At 46.1% G+C, this 18,703-nt stretch overlaps 1 protein-coding gene across 3 annotated transcripts in view; it reads left to right on the forward strand.

Moving 5' to 3' along the window:
* tmem44 (transmembrane protein 44) overlaps positions 1–18,703 on the forward strand; it is a 55,856-nt gene that overhangs the window by 24,881 nt on the left and 12,272 nt on the right. For all 3 annotated transcript variants that reach the window (XM_085990220.1, XM_085990221.1, XM_085990219.1), the window contains exons 6-8: positions 39–209; positions 3,617–3,757; positions 17,169–17,273. In XM_085990220.1, the coding sequence (XP_085846346.1) occupies positions 39–209; positions 3,617–3,757; positions 17,169–17,273 (417 nt within the window). The remainder of the gene's footprint in view (positions 1–38; positions 210–3,616; positions 3,758–17,168; positions 17,274–18,703) is intronic.

The following is an 18,703-nucleotide window of genomic DNA, read 5'->3' on the forward strand; positions in this document are numbered from 1 at the left end:
TTAAGATATTAAATCATGTTTTTTTTTCTAATTTACAGTCTAGGGGGAAGATTGATTGCGGTCTCCAGAAATGGGCTCTGATCTTTTCAATTCTGGCGAGTGTACTGTATGCTGCTGCCGTTCTGGCACATGACAAAAACCCTGAGTTCATCCTGCAAGCTTTACCCTGGCTGCTTATCTTTCTTGGTGGTGCAGCTCTTGACCTTTCTGTATCCTTTTCAAATGGGAGGTGTTTTTTCTTAAGATCTAAAAATGTAACTGAGGGAACATTCTTGGAAATAGATATGTTTGAACATTTTGGTTTGGTATTTTTGGTTAAACACGATAATATGGTGATTCAAATAGCCAAAGATATAATCTATCTTCATTTTATTTTATCAAACAGTTTATTTTAATGTTCTGTAGAAACAGGATTCGATCATATTTTAACTTGGGCTTTTGATTCAGTTCTCAGTAGAAGTGAATCAATTGTGTGGTCACTTGTTACAACCTGAATCTGTTTTCTAAAGGTTTAATAAATGTGCCATTGAGCTCATTTCTGCAACCAGGAACTGTTCTTTAGTCAATGTCAAAAGCTGTCTGTTGATTTGGCAACCACACCTAGAACATTAAGTTAGAGAAAATGGAAAATCTGGTGCTGATACATGAGCAGAGGTGCATCCCAGGGTACTTAAGGAAGTGGCCCTAGAAATAGTAGATGCATTGCTGGTCATCTTCCAGAACTCAATAGACTCTGGAACAGTACCCATGGATTGGAGGGTAGCTAATGTTACCCCACTATTCAAAAAAGGTGGTAGAGAAAAAGCGGGGAATTATAGACCGGTAAGCCTGACAACGGTAGTGGGGAAAATGCTAGAGTCTATTATAAAAGATGTAATAGCAGAGCACTTGGAAAGCAGTGACAGGATCGGACAAAGTCAACATGGATTTACAAAAGGTAAATCATGCTTGACTACTGGAATTTTTTGAGGATGTAACTGGTAAAATAGATAAGGGAGAACCAGTGGATATGGTGTATTTGAACTTTCAGGAGGCTTTCGATAAGGTCCCACATAAGAGATTAGCGTGCAAAATTAAGGCACATGGGATTGGGGGCAAGGTATTGACTTGGATAGAGAACTGGTTGGCAGACAGAAAGCAAAGAGTTGGAATAAATGGGTTGTTTTCCGAGTGGCAGGCAGTGACTAGTGGGGTACTGCAAGGATCGGTCCTAGGACCCCAGCTGTTCACAATATATATTAATGAATGATCTAGACGAGGGAATTGGATGTAATATCTCCAAATTTGCAGACGACACAAAGCTGGGTGGGAGGGTAAGCTGTGAGGAGGATGTCGTGAAACTCCAGTACAATTTGGACAGGTTGGGTGATTGGGCAGAAACATGGCAAATGCACTATAATGTGGATAAATGTGAGGTTATCCACTTTGGTGGCAAAAACAGGAAGGCAGATTATTATTTGAATGGCAATAGATTGGGAGAAGGGGAAGTGCAAAGAGACCTGGGTGTTCTTGTGCACCAGTCGCTGAAGGTAAGCATGCAGGTGCAGCAGGCGGTTAAGAAGGCAAATGGTATGTTGGCCTTCGTAGCAAGAGGCTTTGAGTACAGGAACAAGGATGTCTTGCTACAGTTGTACAGGGCCTTGGTGAGACCACACCTTGAATATTGTGTGCAGTTTTGGTCGCCTTACCTGAGGAAGGACGTTCTTGCCATGGAAGGAGTGCAGCGAAGATTCACCAGGCTGATACCTGGGATGGCAGGAATGACGTATGAGGAGAGATTGTGTCGATTGGGCTTATACTCACTGGAGTTTAGAAGATTGAGAGGGGATCGCATCGAAACCTATAAAATTTTGTCAGGCCTGGACAGACTAGATGCAGGAAGGATGTTTCTGATGGCCGGGGAGTCCAGAACCAGGGGTCATAGTCTAAGGATAAAGGGGTAAGCCATTTAGGACTGAAATGAGGAGGAATTTCTTCACCCAGAGAGTGGTGAACCTGTGGAATTCTCTGCCACAGAGGGCGGTGGAGGCCAGTTCATTAAATATATTCAAGAAAGAGTTGGATATATTTCTTAAGGCTAAAGGGATCAAGGGATATGGGGAGAAGGCAGGGACAGGGTACTGAATTTGGATGATCAGCCATGATCTCATTGAATGGCGGAGCAGGCTCGAAGGGCCGAATGGCCTACTCCTGCTCCTATCTTCTATGTGTCATTAGGGAATTGATGCAAGTGACATTTATGATCAACAAGGTTAACTTGGATTCCAAATTTGTCTAAATATATGGAACTGTTTATTTTCAAATATGATGCACGTCAAAAAAGATCACATTTTTAAACAAAATGAACAATGCCACTCCTAGTAAGTGGCATTTTGCCAAGCTTGCACTGGCTGCTTCTGAGGTTGTGGTTAGATCACATATTTGGGAAATGTGTGGAAAGATTGTTCTGAATTTGACCTCTAACACAATCCAACCTGGGAGTGTTTGGTGGTGTCACTGAGTAAGAACTATAAATACAGAGCAACGCTCAATGGAATACAGAATCTTCCTGCTGTTGTCACTGCAGTTTATACTCCTTTCCCCCAGCCACCTTTTCATCCAATTACATTAATATAAAAAGAAGAGCAATTGCAAATATTCTCAAAGGTTCAGAGTTCAGTCTTGCCCACCCCCAAAACACACACTGTAACAAAACCATATTTCTTAAGATCCTTTGAAAACTTCTCAAAACATATAAATGATAATTTCTTACAAAATGATGGGTAGATTTTGGTAGATAAAATGTCTTTCTGTTGATTTCCTCACTGGGCACATTCCTAATATTAACCAGTTAGCGTTGTGGAGGGGATGCATTTTCTCAAAGAAAAATTCCCAATGGTATATTGATGGGTAAATTAACCTGACCTATTTTCTTGCACCTAATAGTGGACAGTTGCAAAACAAGAAAAGCCTTGCAGCAACTCATCGGTCTCCAAACTCAGTTGTAGGAAAACTTAGAAATTGAGAGGAAAATAGCAATAGTTACGGGAAAAGATGATGTCTGTTTGGACATTGGATAATCTGTATGTCCAGAGTAGTTCTTAAGCCAAATACAGCACAGAAACAGGCGATTCAGCCCAACAGCTCCATGACTATGTTTATGCTCCACACAAGCTTCCTCTCAACTTACTTCATCAAACCCCATCAACATATCCTTCTGTTCCTTTCTCCCTCATGTGCATATTAAATGCATCTATGCTATTCGCCTCAACTATTCTTTGTAGTAGTGAGTTCCACATTTTAACCATTCTCTGGTTTCTCCTGAATTCCCTATTGTATTTATTAGTGGCTATCTTATATTTATGGCCCCTAGTTCTGGTCTCGCCTGCAAGTGGAATCATCTTCACTATGTCTACCCTATCCAACCCTTTCATAATCTTAAAGACCTCTATTAGGTCACCCCTCAGTCTTCTCTTTTCTAGAGAAAAGAGCCATAGCCTGTTCAATGTTTCCTGGTAGGTATAACTTCTCAGTTCTAGCCCATGAAAGATTAATGTGTGCAAATTAGTGAATAGTAACTATTAGAACTATTTATACAACTAATTCAGCTGTTACCTTTTTAACCATGTTCAACCAGATACTGTTCTTATCCTGTTTACTGAAAAATAAAACTACTCGCCAGAATTGGGGATTAGAGGTGGTAATAGAATCTGATACAATCTCTCTGTTGGAATCTCCTGGACAGGATGTGGAAGAAGAGGTTCAAGCAGAAACACAGGTACTATAAAAGTCAATAATGATGAACACAATTACTCCCTTCCCATTGTTTAGAAGAGATGTTCATAAAATAAATTGCATTTAAGTATATATTAAACAGAACTTTTGTTAATTATTCATTTATTACACTAAGAAATAGGAGATTGCATGGAAAAACAGTTGCCACTTCCACATCAATTTTCTCCTCTAGAAATCTTTCAGTCCAATTGGCAGAATCTGTGCCTACTGACCAAATGGCTGTGAGGTAAATTCCCTTGAGTTGCCTATTACTTAAATTTACCTCACTCAGCCGGGCCACTAAATGTGGTGTTTTATATAGAAATAAAAGCCCACACACTTCCACTCACCTAGCACAGGATATCAGTTTAACAACCTGCTCGAGGAGAATAAGAAAGAGTGAACTCAATCTATATAACAGTAAAAATATAGTAACTCAATAGTATGGTACACTGAGTAAAATAAATTAATCATGTGCATTTGGTATAGTTTAGCTATGTCTGGTTACAATATGGTTCACCTAATTCAAATTCAGTGTTTGCATTGATTCTTGTCCTATAGTAAACCTATAGGAGTAGCTTCTGTGGTCCTGGCTCTGGACTGGTAGAGGGGCCAAGTGGCTGATGTCACACCATAATGCAATGTCAAATAAATGTAACTATTTTACTGGGGCTTCTAGCACTTAGTGCATGAAACCCTGGCAGCACCATGGGGGTTGGGGGCTGAATTCTTGGACACCAACAGCAGTTAAAGGTCTGTTAGTGCCTCTTTAAAGCTGTGCTGAAAAAGGAGCCCTCTTTTCCCCCCCCCCCCCCCGCCCCGACCAAAGTTCTTTTCAGGCACTCATGCCATAATTATGGGGAGCTCCATTCATTTCCCTACAAGGGTCAGCTTGGCATACTGTTGGCACTCTGCCTCTGAGTTCAAGCCCCACACTCCAAGATGCAAGCACATAATAAAGGCTGACACGACAGGGCAGTATTGAAGGAGTGCTGTGTTGTCTTTTGAATGTGATGTTAAACTGAGGCACCATCTGCCTGTTCTGGTGACATCAAGGATCTCATGGCAGTATTCAAAGAAGGTGTAGCTGTTCTTCCAGTGTTCTGGCCAACACTTATCCCTGAGTCAACACTGTCCAAATTGATTATTTGGTCAGTTAACTCTTTTGCTGCTTGTTGGACCTGCTGTGTGCAAATTGGCTGCTGCATTTTCTGCCAAAACAACAGTGACTATACTTCAGAAGTAATTCATTGGCTGTGAAGTACTTTTGCGAGTTTCCAGCTTCCAGATTTCTGCTTTCTGACATTTTTTGCCTCATTTACCCTCGATAAGCTTTATCTACTTATCATGGGTGCCACTATTGCCAGTTTAATTTGGATGGAGTAAGAAGTGGGGCAGCAGCAGCCTCAGCCATCAGCACGAGCAGCAGCTAGGCCTATTAGAAGACAGCAGGTGAGTGGGACTGCTCGTAGGAGGCCATACCCAGCACACGGGAGGAATAGGCCAAGAGTGAGTATCTTGGCTCTAATTGAAGTGCAGTTAATCAGGAGGATGTGCTTCTCCAGGCAGGCTGTTGTTGACCTCCACAGCCTCATAAGAAATAGGAGCAGGAGTAGGCCATTCGGCCCCTCGAGCCTGCTCCGCCATTCACTAAGATCATGGCTGATCTTCGATCTCAACTCCACTTTCCTGCACTATCCCCATATCCCTTGATTCACTTAATATCCAAAAATCTATCGATCTCTGTCTTGAATATACTGAACGGTGGTCACACTCTTCAAGGTAGACTACAAAATGCTGATGCCATGCAAGATGACACCACAACGGCTGGAAACTGACTCCTCCAAATTTTCAGCCATGGTGCTGAAACTCCTAAGTTGGCAGGCGTTCCAATATCTGGCAAGCTGTTTTCTTTTCATAGCTGGACGCCTGAAGTCCTCATCTTTGTCCTGCTCAACAGAGCTGTGAGAGGACCTCGTATTGATCTTTCTCAGGCTGTCCCTGCCACCACTGCCATATTCGCTGTGGCTCAGCTCACACCTTTGAGTCAGAAGGTTGTGGATTCAAGTCCCACTCCTGAGACTTGAGCACAAAATCTAGGTTGATACCCTAGTGCAGTACTGAGGGAATGCTGCGCTGTCGGAGGCAGCATCTTTCAGATGGCATGTTAAAACTGACGCTCTGTATACCTTCTCAGGTGGATGTAAAAGATCCCATGACGCCATTTCAAAGAAGAGCAGATAGTTCTCCCTGATGTCCTGGCCAATATTTATCCCTCAACCAGCATCACTAAAACAGATTATCTGGTCATTATCACATTGCTGTTTGTGGGCGCTTGCTGTGCGCAAATTTGCTGCCGCACTTCTTGCATTATAACAGTGACTACACTTCAAAAGTACTTAATTGGCTGTGAAATGCTTTGGAACCTCCTGAGGCCATGAAAGGTGCTATGTAAATGCAAATCATTCTTTTCTTTCTTTACCTGCTGCTGCTCACTGATGCTGGATGTTTCATCATGTGCAGACCCCTCTACCTCACTGTCTAACCCAGGTGGAGTGCTAATGTCTGCACTGGTGCTTGGGAGGGATGGCATGCATGACTCTGCATCCTCAGGAGGATCATCCTCCTCCGAGATGTGTTCTTATGCAGTGTCCAGATGCTGAGAAGGATTTCGAGGAAAGGGACAAGCATTAGGGTGGTATTGCGAGGCTGGACATTTTTCAGAATGCAGCTTGAAGTTGTCAAACTGGATGAATATTTGCTGAGGTGAATGATGGGTTACATGTAATATGCAGCTCCCTGCTCAGATAAGCCCCCAGCCACGCCTTCCCCGATTCTCATGGCTTTACCTGGGCTACTAATTTCCAGGGCATCATGCTCTGTTTGGGTGAGGGCTCTGATGTCAATTACTCCTCCCCAGTCTTGCTCCTATCCTTTACATTACGTGCTGTTTTGTCCTGCAGAAAGAGAAGGCGAGGTCGTGAATGGCACTTGAAAAGGAAAGTGAAGATGTGTAGGGCTTCTGAATATCGTGCATCTGTTGAGAGCTGGAGAAGACAGGTGGGATTAGAATGGGGAGGTGCTGAATAGAAAGCCAAGTGTGTGGAATATGAAGTGAAGAAGGATTCTTCGGAGGAGTTGCTAGTTCTACAAGTGCTAGGATCTGTGATGAGAATTATGGTAGTTCTGATGTGCAGACAGCAAATTGAGTGTTTTGAATGAGAAAGACAGCTGTTGCAGTGTGCCCTTGTGATTGTATGTTGAAGGACATGATGGAGGGGACAGAATTTTGTAGAGATTAAAAAAATGAAAACTTGGAGCTAGATTATTTCTATGCATGTATAGGCACAGACACGATGGTCCGAATGGCTTCCTTCTGTGCTGTATTATTCTATATCTATATATATAAAAGGATATGTCTGTCTCTCTGTCTCTGTCTGTCTCTCTGTCCGGCTATACAACCAAAAGTTATAGAGCGTACCTACACATGTTATATCAAAAGAAAGCTCATCATTAGGGGACTCTTGTAGGCATATTTAGTTTTTGCTCGGACAAAAATTGTGCCGACGGTCGGACAAAAATTGTGCCGACGGTATCCAAAAAACGTTCAAAATTCTGCTCATTATCTGCTCATTTGCATCGAGTGGGGGTGGGTTCATTGTGTGTGCGGGCGGGCAATCCTACAGTTGAGTGACGTGATGATTGACCAATCCTACAGTTCAGTGACCTGACGGTTGACCAATCGGTGAGTGTGTGGGCGGGCTTTATCATTCTGAACCGAGGTGAGTGGCCGCCATCTTGATTCCAAACTGTTCATTTCTTTTTCCCACTTTCTTCGTGTTTCTTTTCAAATCTACATTTCCAGCAAAAAAAAAGTTGCTTTTAAAACACACATTGTTTTTTAAAAAGTTAATTAATTTGTAAATCTTTTCTCTAACATCTAGAATTTTCCTACCTTTCACCGTTTTTCCAGGCCTGTAAGCCTGGGCCTCTGTTGCCCAGCCACGCCCGAGCAAGGCACCTCCCATCGCGCTCAACAAGCGGCTCACGATCGCCGCCTTTGTGAAGGCTGGAGGGGGTGGGCTTGAGCCGAGCGTCGCCACCCGCCGCCATCTTAGTAAAGGCGGGTGGGGCAGGAGTCAGCGCGCGCGACTTGAGTCCGGCCGGGCCTCACGCGGTAGGTTGCGCGGCGGCGTCTCTTTCTCTGCTCTTGAAGCCGGCTCGGGCGGGGGGCTGGGCTCGGGAGATCGGGGTTCGGCAGATCGTGGCTCGGGGGTGGGGGGGGGCGTGGGGCTCGTGAGATCAGGCCTTGGGAGATTCGGGGGGGGCGGGGCTCGGGAGATCGGGGCTCGGGAGATCGGGGGGCGGGGCTCGGGAGATCGGGCCTCGGGAGATCGGGGGGCGGGGCTCAGAAGATCGGGCCTCGGGGCTCGGGAGGGCGGGGGGCGGAGATCGGGGCTCGGGGGGCGGGGCTCGAGAGATCGGGCCTCGGGAGATTGGGCCTCGGGAGATCGGGGGGCGGGGCTCGGGGGGAGCGGAAATCGGGGGGCGGGGCTCGGGGAGGCGGGGCTCAGGCTGACGGGGCGCTCCCCTTCTTCCCCCCCCCCCCCTTCTTCCCCCCCCCTCCCCCTTTCCCCGCCCCTTTCCTCCCCCCCTCCCCTCCCCAATTCCTCCCTCCTCCTTTCCTCCCCCTTCCCCCCAGTCGCTCTCTCTTCCCCCCCCAGTCTCTCGCGTTCTCTCTCTCTTTCCCCCCCCAGTCTCTCGCGTTCTCTCTCTCTTCCCCCCCAGTCTCTCGCGCTCTCTCTCTTCCCCCCAGTCTCTCGCGCTCTCTCTCTTCCCCCCCAGTCTCTCGCGCTCTCTCTCTTCCCCCCCAGTCTCTCGCGCTCTCTCTCTTCCCCCCCAGTCTCTCGCGCTCTCTCTCTTCCCCCCCAGTCTCTCGCGCTCTCTCTCTTCCCCCCAGTCTCTCGCGCTCTCTCTCTTCCCCCCCCCCCCAGTCTCTCGCGCTCTCTCTCTTCCCCCCCCAGTCTCTCGCGCTCTCTCTCTTCCCCCCAGTCTCTCGCGCTCTCTCTCTTCCCCCCAGTCTCTCGCGCTCTCTCTCTTCCCCCCAGTCTCTCGCGCTCTCTCTCTTCCCCCCAGTCTCTCGCGCTCTCTCTCTTCCCCCAGTCTCTCGCGCTCTCTCTCTTCCCCCCAGTCTCTCGCGCTCTCTCTCTTCCCCCCCAGTCTCTCGCGCTCTCTCTCTTCCCCCCCAGTCTCTCGCGCTCTCTCTCTTCCCCCCCAGTCTCTCGCGCTCTCTCTTCCCTCCCAGTCTCTCGTGCTCTCTCTCTTCCCCCCCAGTCTCTCGCGCTCTCTCTCTTCCCCCCCAGTCTCTCTCTTCCCCCCCCCGTCTCTCGCGCTCTCTCTTCCCCCCCGTCTCTTGCGCTCTCTTTCCCCCCCCAAGTCTCTCGCGCTCTCTCTCTTTTCCCCCCCCCAGTCTCTCGCGCTCTCTCTCTTCCCCCCCCCCCCCAGTCTCTCGCGCTCTTTCTCTTTTCCCCCCCCCCCCCCCCCCCCCCCAGTCTCTCGCGCTCTCTCTCTTTCCCCCCCAGTCTCTCGCGCTCTCTCTCTTCCAACAACAACATGCCCTCAAAAGACCCTCGGCACCGCCAGGCACTTCAGCTAGTCATTTTATAAAGGCACTACAACATTCTTTTAAAATTAAAAGAAAGTTTTATTCATTTGTGCGATGTGGGCGTCGCTGGCAAGACCAGCATTTATTGCCCATCCCTAGTTACATATAAACATAGAAGATAGGAGCAGGAGTAGGCCATTCGGCCCCTCGAGCCTGCTCCGCCATTCAATGCGATCATGGCTGATCATCCAAATTCAGTACCCGGTCCCTGCTTTCTCCCCATACCCCTTGATCCCTTTAGCTTTAAGAAATATATCCAACTCCTGCTTGAATATATTTAATGAATTGCCCTCTACTGCCTTCTGTGGTAGAGAATTCCACAGGTTCACCACTCTCTGGGTGAAGAAATTCCTCCTCCTTTCTGTCCTAAATGGCCTACCCCTTATCCTTAGACTGTGACCCCGGGTTCTGGACTCCCCGACCATCGGGAACATCATAAGAACATAAGAAATAGGAGCAGGAGTAGGCCAATCGGCCCCTCGAGCCTGCTCCGCCATTCAATAAGATCATGGCTGATCTGATCCTAACCGCCAATCCACTATCACAGAACCATCTCCTGAATCTAACAGAATTAGACACACGAAATAGGAGCAGGATCAGGCTACACAGCCCCTGGGCCCGCTCCGCTACCCACAGGGCCATGACCGATCCGAACCTAGACTCATGTCCAAATTCCTGCCCGCTCCCCGTAACCCTTAATTCCCTTCACTTCTAGGAAACTGTCTATTTCTGTTTTAAATTTATGTAATGATGTAGCTTCTACAGCTTTTTGGGGCAGCATATTCCATAGACCTACCACCCTCTGAGTGAAGTAGTTCCTCCTCATCTCAGTTTTGAAAGAGCAGCCCCTTATTCTAAGACTATGCCCCCTAGTTCTAGTTTCACCCATCATCGGGAACATCTTCCCCGCATCCACCCGATCCAACCCCTTCACAATCTTATATGTTTCAATAAGATCGCCTCTCATTCTTCTGAACTCCAATGAGTAGAGTCCCAATCTACTCAACCTCTCCTCATATGTCCATCCCCTCATCCCCGGGATTAACCGAGTGAACCTTCTTTGTACTGACTCGAGAGCAAGTGTGTCCTTTCTTAAGTATGGACACCAAAACTGTACGCAGTATTCCAGGTGCGGTCTCACCAATACCTTGTACAACTGAAGCAATACCTCCCTATTTTTATATTCTATCCCCCTAGCAATGAAAGCCAACATTCCATTGGCCTTCTTAATCACTTGCTGCACCTGCATACTAACCTTTTGAGTTTCGTGCACCAGGACCCCCAGATCCCTTTGTACTTCAGTACTTTCCAGTTTCTTGCCATTAAGATAATAACTTGCTCTACGATTTTTCATGCCAAAGTGCATAACCTCACACTTTCCAGTATTGTATTCCATCTGCCAAATCTCTGCCCACTTACTTAGCCTGTCGATGTCCCCTTGCAGGTTTTTTATGTCCTCCTCACTCACTACTTTCCCTCCCATCTTAGTATCATCTGCAAACTTTGATATGTTACACTCGGTCCCCTCCTCCAAATCGTTAATATAGATTGTAAAGAGTTGGGGACCCAGCACTGACCCCTGCGGAACACCACTAGTTACTGATTGCCGGTCTGAGAATGAACCATTTATCCCAACTCTCTGCCTTCTGTTAGATAGCCAATCCTCTATCCATGCCAGAATATTACCCCCAATCCCGTGATTTTTTATCTTAAGCAATAATCTTTTGTGTGGCACCTTGTCAAATGCCTTTTGGAAGTCTAAATACACTACGTCCACTGGTTCCCCTTTATCCACCCTATACGTTACTTCCTCAAAGAACTCCAGCAAATTTGTCAAACATGACTTCCCCTTCATAAAACTATGCTGACTTTGTCCTATTAAATTATGATTATCCAAATGTCCTGTTACTGTCTCCTTAATAATGGACTCCAAAATTTTACCTACCACAGATGTTAGGCTAACCGGTCTATAGTTTCCAGCCTTCTGTCTACTGCCCTTTTTAAATAAGGGTGTTACATTAGCAGTTTTCCAGTCTGCCGGGACCTTTGCTGAGTCCAGGGAGTTTTGGAAAATTATTACCAATGCATCCACAATCCCTACTGCCACTTCCCTCAAGACCCTAGGATGTAAGCCATCAGATCCAGGTGATTTATCCGCCTTGAGTCCCATTATTTTACCGAGTACCACTTCCTTAGTGATTTTGATTGTGTTTAGCTCCTCCCCCCCCCCCCCCTTTAGCCCCCTGTTTGTCCAGTGTTGGGATATTCTTAGTGTCTTCTACTGTAAAGACTGATGTAAAATATTCATTCAGTGTTTTTGCCATCTCCATATTTCCCACCATTAATTTCCCGGTCTCATCCTCTAAGGGACCAACATTTACTTTAGCCACCCTTTTTCTTTTTATATAACTATAAAAACTCTTACTATCTGTTTTTATATTTTTTGCTAATTTACTTTCATAATCTATCTTCCCTTTCTTAATCAATCTTTTTGTTATTTTTTGCTGTCTTTTAAAGTTTCCCCAATCCTCTATCCTCCCACTAGATTTGGCTACCTTATATGCCCTTGTTTTTAGTCGAATACTATCCTTAATTTCTTTACTTAGCCACGGATGGCTGTCTTTTCTTTTACACCCTTTTCTTCTCAGTGGAATATATTTTTTTTGGAAGTTGTAAAATAACTCCTTAAATGTACACCACTGATCATGTATCGTCTTACCCTTTAATCTATTTTCCCAATCCACTCTACTCAATTCTGCTCTCATACCTTCATAGTCTCCTTTATTCAAGCTTAGCACGCTTGTTTGAGATCCAACCTTCTCACCCTCTAATTGAATATGGAATTCAACCATGTTATGGTCACTCATTCCAAGGGGATCCTTTAGGACATTTTAAATTAATCCCGTCTCGTTACACAGGACCAGATCTAAGGTTGCTTGCCCCCTGGTCGGTTCAGTTACATACTGCTGAAGAAACCCATCCCTAATACACTCAATGAACTCATCCTCAAGGCAGCCCTGCCCAATTTGATTTGTCCAATTAATATGATAGTTAAAATCCCCATAATTATAGATGTTCCCTGATTACAAGCCTCAACTATTTCCTGATTGATACTCCGTCCAACAGAGTTGCCACTGTTCGGAGGCCTATAGACTACGCCCACTAGTGTTTTTTTCCCCTTATTATTCCTTACCTCCACCCAAACTGTTTCATTATCCTGATCTTTTGACCCAATATCATTTCTCTGTATTACAGTGATTCCTTCCTTTATTAACATAGCCACCCCACCTCCCCTTCCTTCCTGCCTGTCCTTCCTGATCGTTAAATAACCTGGTATGTTTAATTCCCAGGCATTGTCACCCTGCAGCCATGTTTCTGTAATGGCCACAAGATCATACCCATACGTAGTTATTTGTGCCACTAACTCGTCTATTTTGTTACGAATGCTACGTGCATTCAGATAGAGAACTTTCAAAGATGTTTTGCGACACTTAGTTCCTGCTTTTGCCCTTTTTATTACTTTACCTTTTACTCCATACCTTCTGCCCCTTCCTGACACGCTCTGGTTTTTAATTTCCCCACTGCTACCTAAGTCTATGACCTTCTCTGTTGTCATTTTTATTATTTGCTCTCTAGGAATCTCCCCCCCCACTAGTTCGTTTAAAGCCCTCTCTACAGCCCTAGTTATATGATCCGCCAGGACTCTTAGTCCCAGCACTGGCCAAGTGAAGCCCGTCCCAACGGAACAGCTCCCTCCTGCCCCAGTACTGGTGCCAGTGTCCCAGGAAGCAAAATCCATTTCTCCCACACCAGTCTTTGAGCCACGCATTTAACTCTCTAATTTTATTTGTCCTAGCCAAATTCGCTCGTGGCTCAGGTAATAATCCAGAAATTATTACCCTTGTGGTTCTGCTTTTTAATTTGGCCCCTAGCTGCTCAAACTCCCTGAGCAGAACCTCCTTCCTTGTCCTATCTATGTCGTTGGTACCAACATGGACCACGACAACTGGATCCTCCCCCTCCCACTCCAAGTTTCTCTCCAGTCCAGAGGAGATGTCCTTAACCCTGGCACCGGGCAGGCAACACAGCCTTCGGGACTCTCACTCTCGGCTGCAAAGAACTCTATCTATCCCCCTAACGATACTATCCCCTACCACAACATTTAACTCCCCCCACTTGAATGGCCCCCCGCTCCACGGTGCTGTGGCCAGGTTGCTCATCCTCCACGCAGTCCCTGTTCCCATCCTCACAGAAAGTAAGAGCCTCGAACCTGTTGGACAAGTGCAAGGGCTGCGGCTCCTCCAACACTACCTCCTGGATCCCTGTACCTGCCTCACTTCTAGTCACACCATCCTGACCCTGGCCACGGACTACATCTGAATCTAATTGGTGTGACTACCTCATGATACAGAGAGTCACAGAATCATAGAACAGAAACCCCACAGTGCAGATAGAGGCCATTTCGGCCCATCGAGCCTGCACCGACACATATCCCACCCGATCCCCGTAACCCCTACACCAACACATATCCCACCCTATCCCCGTAACCCCACGTATTTAATCCCCCTAACGCTAAGGGTCAATTTATCATAGCCAATCAACCTAACCCGCACATCTTTGGACTGTGGGAGGAAACCGGAGCACCCGGAGGAAACCCACGCAAACACGGGGAGAATGTGCAAACTCCACACAGACAGTCGCCCGAGGCCGGATTCGAACCTGGGTCCCTGGCGCTGTGAGGCAACAGTGCTAATCACTATGCCACCGTGCTGCCACCGTGAGTCCAGGTAACTCTCCCCCTCCCTGATGTGTCTCAGTGTTTGAAGCTCGGACTCCAGCTCTTCAACACGGAGCCGGAATTCCTCGAGCAGCCAACGCTTACTGCAAATGTGATCACTGTGAGCATCAATGGTGTTCACCAGCTCCCACATATTGCAGCAGCAACACATCGCCTGATCTCCCATTCTATGTAATTAATTAAATGTATTAATATTATTCTTAAATATCCTCTGCCCCGATTCTAGATGGTGAACATCACACCTTAGAAACTATAAACCAAAGAGATTTAAGCTTAAAAGGGAGAAATACTCACCAACCAATCACTTACCCGCTTTCTGGTGACGTCACACTTGGATTACTTTTTACCTCTCTCCTTCCAGACTGGAGACTGGTACGCCTTACCTGGTCTCTGGGACTTTTATAGCCCCGCTCTGTTGCTCGAGATTCCTGCCGACGCTGTGAGGCCTTACCTGGTCTCTGGGACTTTTATAGCCCCGCTCTGCCGCTCAAGTTTCCCACCGACGCTGTGAGGCCTTACCTGGTCTCTGGGACTTTTATAGCCCCGCTCTGCCGCTCGAGATTCCCGCCGACGCGGTGAGGCCTTACCTGGTCTCTGGGACTTTTATAGCCCCGCTCTGCCGCTCGAGATTCCCGCCGACGCTGTGAGGCCTTACCTGGTCTCTGGGACTTTTATAGCCCCGCTCTGCCGCTCGAGATTCCCGCCGACGCTGTGAGGCCTTACCTGGTCTCTGGGACTTTTATAGCCCCGCTCTGCCGCTCGAGATTCCCGCCGATGCTGTGAGGCCTTACCTGGTCTCTGGGACTTTTACAGCCCCGCTCTGCCTCTCGAGATTCCCGCCGATGCTGTGAGGCCTTACCTGGTCTCTGGGACTTTTATAGCCCTGCTCTGCCGCTCGAGATTCCCGCCGACGCTGTAAGGCCTTACCTGGTCTCTGGGACTTTTATAGCCCCGCTCTGCCGCATCTAGTCTGTCCAGTCCTGTCAGAATTTTATACGTTTCAATGAGATCCCCTTTCATTCTTCTAAACTCCAGCGAGTACAAACCCAATCTCTCCTCGTACGTCAATCCTGCCATCCCAGGTATCAGCCTGGTGAATCTTTGCTGAACTCCTTCCATGGCAAGAACATCCTTCCTCAGATAAGGTGACCAAAACTGCACACAATACTCAAGGTGTGGTCTCACCAAGGCCCTGACAACTGCAGCAAGACATCCTTGCTCCTGTACTCAATCCCTCTTGCTACGAAGGCCAACATACCATTTGTCTTCTTAACCGCCTGCTGCACCTGCATGCTTACCTTCAGCGACTGGTGCACAAGGACACCCAGGTCTAGTTGCCCTTGAGATGGTGGTGGTAAGCCTCCTTCTTGAACCGCTGCAGTCTGTGTGTTGAAGGTACTCCAACAGTGCTGTTAGGTAGGGAGTTCTAACATTTTGACCCAGCGAAGATGAAGGAACAGTGATATATTTCCAAGTCAGGACAGTGTGTGACCTTGAAGGGGAACTTGGAGGTGGTCCTGTTCCCATGTGTCTGCTGCCCTTGTCCTTGTAGGTGGTAAAGTTCGTGGGTTTGGGAGGTTCTGTCGAAGAAGCCTTGGCGAGTTGCTGCAGTGCATCTTGTAGATGGTATGCACTTCAGCCACGTTTTACCGGTGGTGGAGGGAGTGAATGTTTAAGGTGAGGTGCTGATCAAGCGGGCTGCTTTGTCCTGGATAGTGTTGAGCTTCTTGAATGTTGTTGGAGCTGCACTCATCCAGGCAAGTGGAGAGTATTCCATCACACTCCTGACTTGCGCATTGTAGGTGGTGGAAAGGCTTTGGGAGTCAGGAGGTGAGTCATTTGCTGCAGAATACCCAGCCTCTGACCTTTTGTAGCCACAATATTTATGTGGCTGCTCCAGTTAAGTTGCTGGTCAATTGTGACCAGGTGGGGGATGTTGATGGTGGGGGATTTGACGATGGTAATGCCATTGACTGTCGAGGGGCGGTGGTTAGTCTCTCTCTTGTTGGAGATGGTCATTGCCTGGCACTTGTGTGGCGCGAATGTTACTTGCCACTTATCAGCCCAAGCCTGGATGTTCTCCAGGTCTTGCTGCATGTGGGCATGGACTGCTTTATTATCTGAGGAATTGCGAATGGAACTAAACACCGTGTAATCATCAGCGGACATCCCCACTTCTGACCTTATGACGGAGGGACGGTCATTGCTGAATCAGCTGAAGATGGTTGGGTTAAGACACTGCCCTGAGGTTGAGATGATTGGCCTCGAACAACCACAACCATCTTTGTTTGTGCTCGGTAGGACTCCAGCCAGTGAAGAGTTTCCCCCTGATCCTCACTGACTTCAATTTTACTAGGGCTTGTTGGGTGCCATACTTGGTCAAGGGCAGTAACTCTCATCTCACCCATGGAATTCAGCTCTTTTGTCCATGTTTGGACCAAAGCTGCAATGAGCCAAGTTATCCTGGCAGAACCCAAACTTGGCATTAGTTAGCAGGTTATTGGTGAGTAAGTGCCACTTGATAGCACTGTCGACGACACCTTCCATCACTTTGCTGATGATTGAGAGTAACTGATGGGGTGGTAATTGGCCAGATTGGATTTGTCCTGCTTTTTGTGGACAGTACACACCTGGGCAATTTTTCACTTTGTCGGGTAGATGCCAGTGTTGTAGCTGTACTGGAACAGCTTGGCCATGTTCTATGAGAGTTTGGAAACCTAAATCATAATAGTTGCACTTTAGAGTGCTAACTATAGAGGTAGTCTTGTGAACAATTTTAGTTCTTTTAGGACTATGGGATCATTACCTTTTTTTCAATTTCTACTTGGGCTTCTTTAATCAAAATGGATTTTCTGTAACTTAAAATATGATTTAACTCATCCAATGGTTATATTTCAGTAAGGTGGTTGGTCAGAATGGAATTAAAATAAATACATTAATTATTTCTTTTAGAGTTCAGACTGGGTGCCACTGAACATACCCCAGAACAACAGATATTTACGTAAGATGGCAGAAATAGGCCACTATATGGATATGAGCATTGAACCAGTACAAGAGGTAAAGCAATAACTAGTACCGAAATGTAAACATTGGTTCTATTTACTGCAAAGTATTAGCCATCTCATTTGTTGTTCCATGTTGAATTGTTCCCGTAACTACATTGGCCCAGATTTTCCTGGACACTTGTGTCATTGTAATGTCAGATATATGACATCAGGACCCTTGAATAGCTCAAAAGATTAACTTATGGAGTAAGTGACATATGCCATCACTTATGGCGGTCATATTTTCCTGTGACTTTGTGTCGTTCCAGCATTATCTCACGTTGAAAACAGTTGGAAGCTAATTTTCATAGCTCTGCCCGGTCCTGAAAACAATAACAAGCGCGATTCTGCTGGATACTTGCCATTTTTCATGCTGCTGCCACTTATACTTAAAATTACTGGTGCTGGTGGCCTGGCAACGTTGTGTTTTAATAATTTTTTTAATAAATCGCTCAAACAATTAAACATGGGCCAATCTGAGGTTAGAGAACAAGCTCGGCACACCCGTGGAATTTTGACTCAAATTATGTACCCTAAATGAAAGCAAGCTGATGGATTCCACTGAGAAGAGACTGGCCTGGTTGGAGTAGCACTTTGGATGAGTACCATACTTCAGATTCACATTAAAAGGTGATTTTAAACCTTATAGGTGCCACTCAGTTGATGTATTTCTGGAATCACTGGAAAGAAATGGCCACACCACTTCTAATTCACCGCCATCCTTGTAGTTGCGAATGCAGGAAAATATGGAGGAACTTATTGACAGCGCAACAGATGGCTAAATTTACAGTCTTAAGTCGCCGATCTCGCCATTGCAGGAAAATCTGGGCCAATGGTTTGTTACAGTCATGTTTATATTGTTTATTGCCCTTTTTTTTGTTGAATTAAGTGTATTTATTCTGATGTAGAATAATCCTGAAAAAAGGAATTGTATGTAAATCTTGGAATTTTGTTGATTTTTTTTGGGCTAGAATAACTCGGCATACAACATTTTAATGTCAAACTATCCCTTTTTTTTTGTGAATATTGCTTTCTGCTAAATTGTATTAGGAACCAATCAAATAAATTATGAAGCCAATACATAGAAACATTGGTAATTAAATGATTGAATTTGCAGAAAATGCAACATTCAACGCATTACGAAAAAAAAGTAATTTTATGGTACTTCCATGTTCATAGGACCATTATCAATAATGTTATCAAAGCAGGAAATATCTTTCAAGATCATCATGCTCACTGTGAAAAGAGGAATGAATTCAGTGTCAGGGCTCAACCTGGAACAAAGCAAAGTGAGACTCGCCTTACTTGCTTTGCTTTGGAGTCAGTTTGGATCTTCACTCTTGATTTATATTCTTAAGGTTTGCCTGGGTCCAATTATTCCCCCGCCCTCTAACCCTGATTGACCTGAATACTGCATTAGGTCTTGACTCCTCGTTTGCAATG

The sequence above is a fragment of the Somniosus microcephalus genome, chromosome 6 (genome assembly GCF_052327205.1).
Source record: "Somniosus microcephalus isolate GS21.2 chromosome 6, FLI_Smic_1.0, whole genome shotgun sequence".
Classification (NCBI taxonomy): Eukaryota; Metazoa; Chordata; class Chondrichthyes; order Squaliformes; family Somniosidae; genus Somniosus; species Somniosus microcephalus.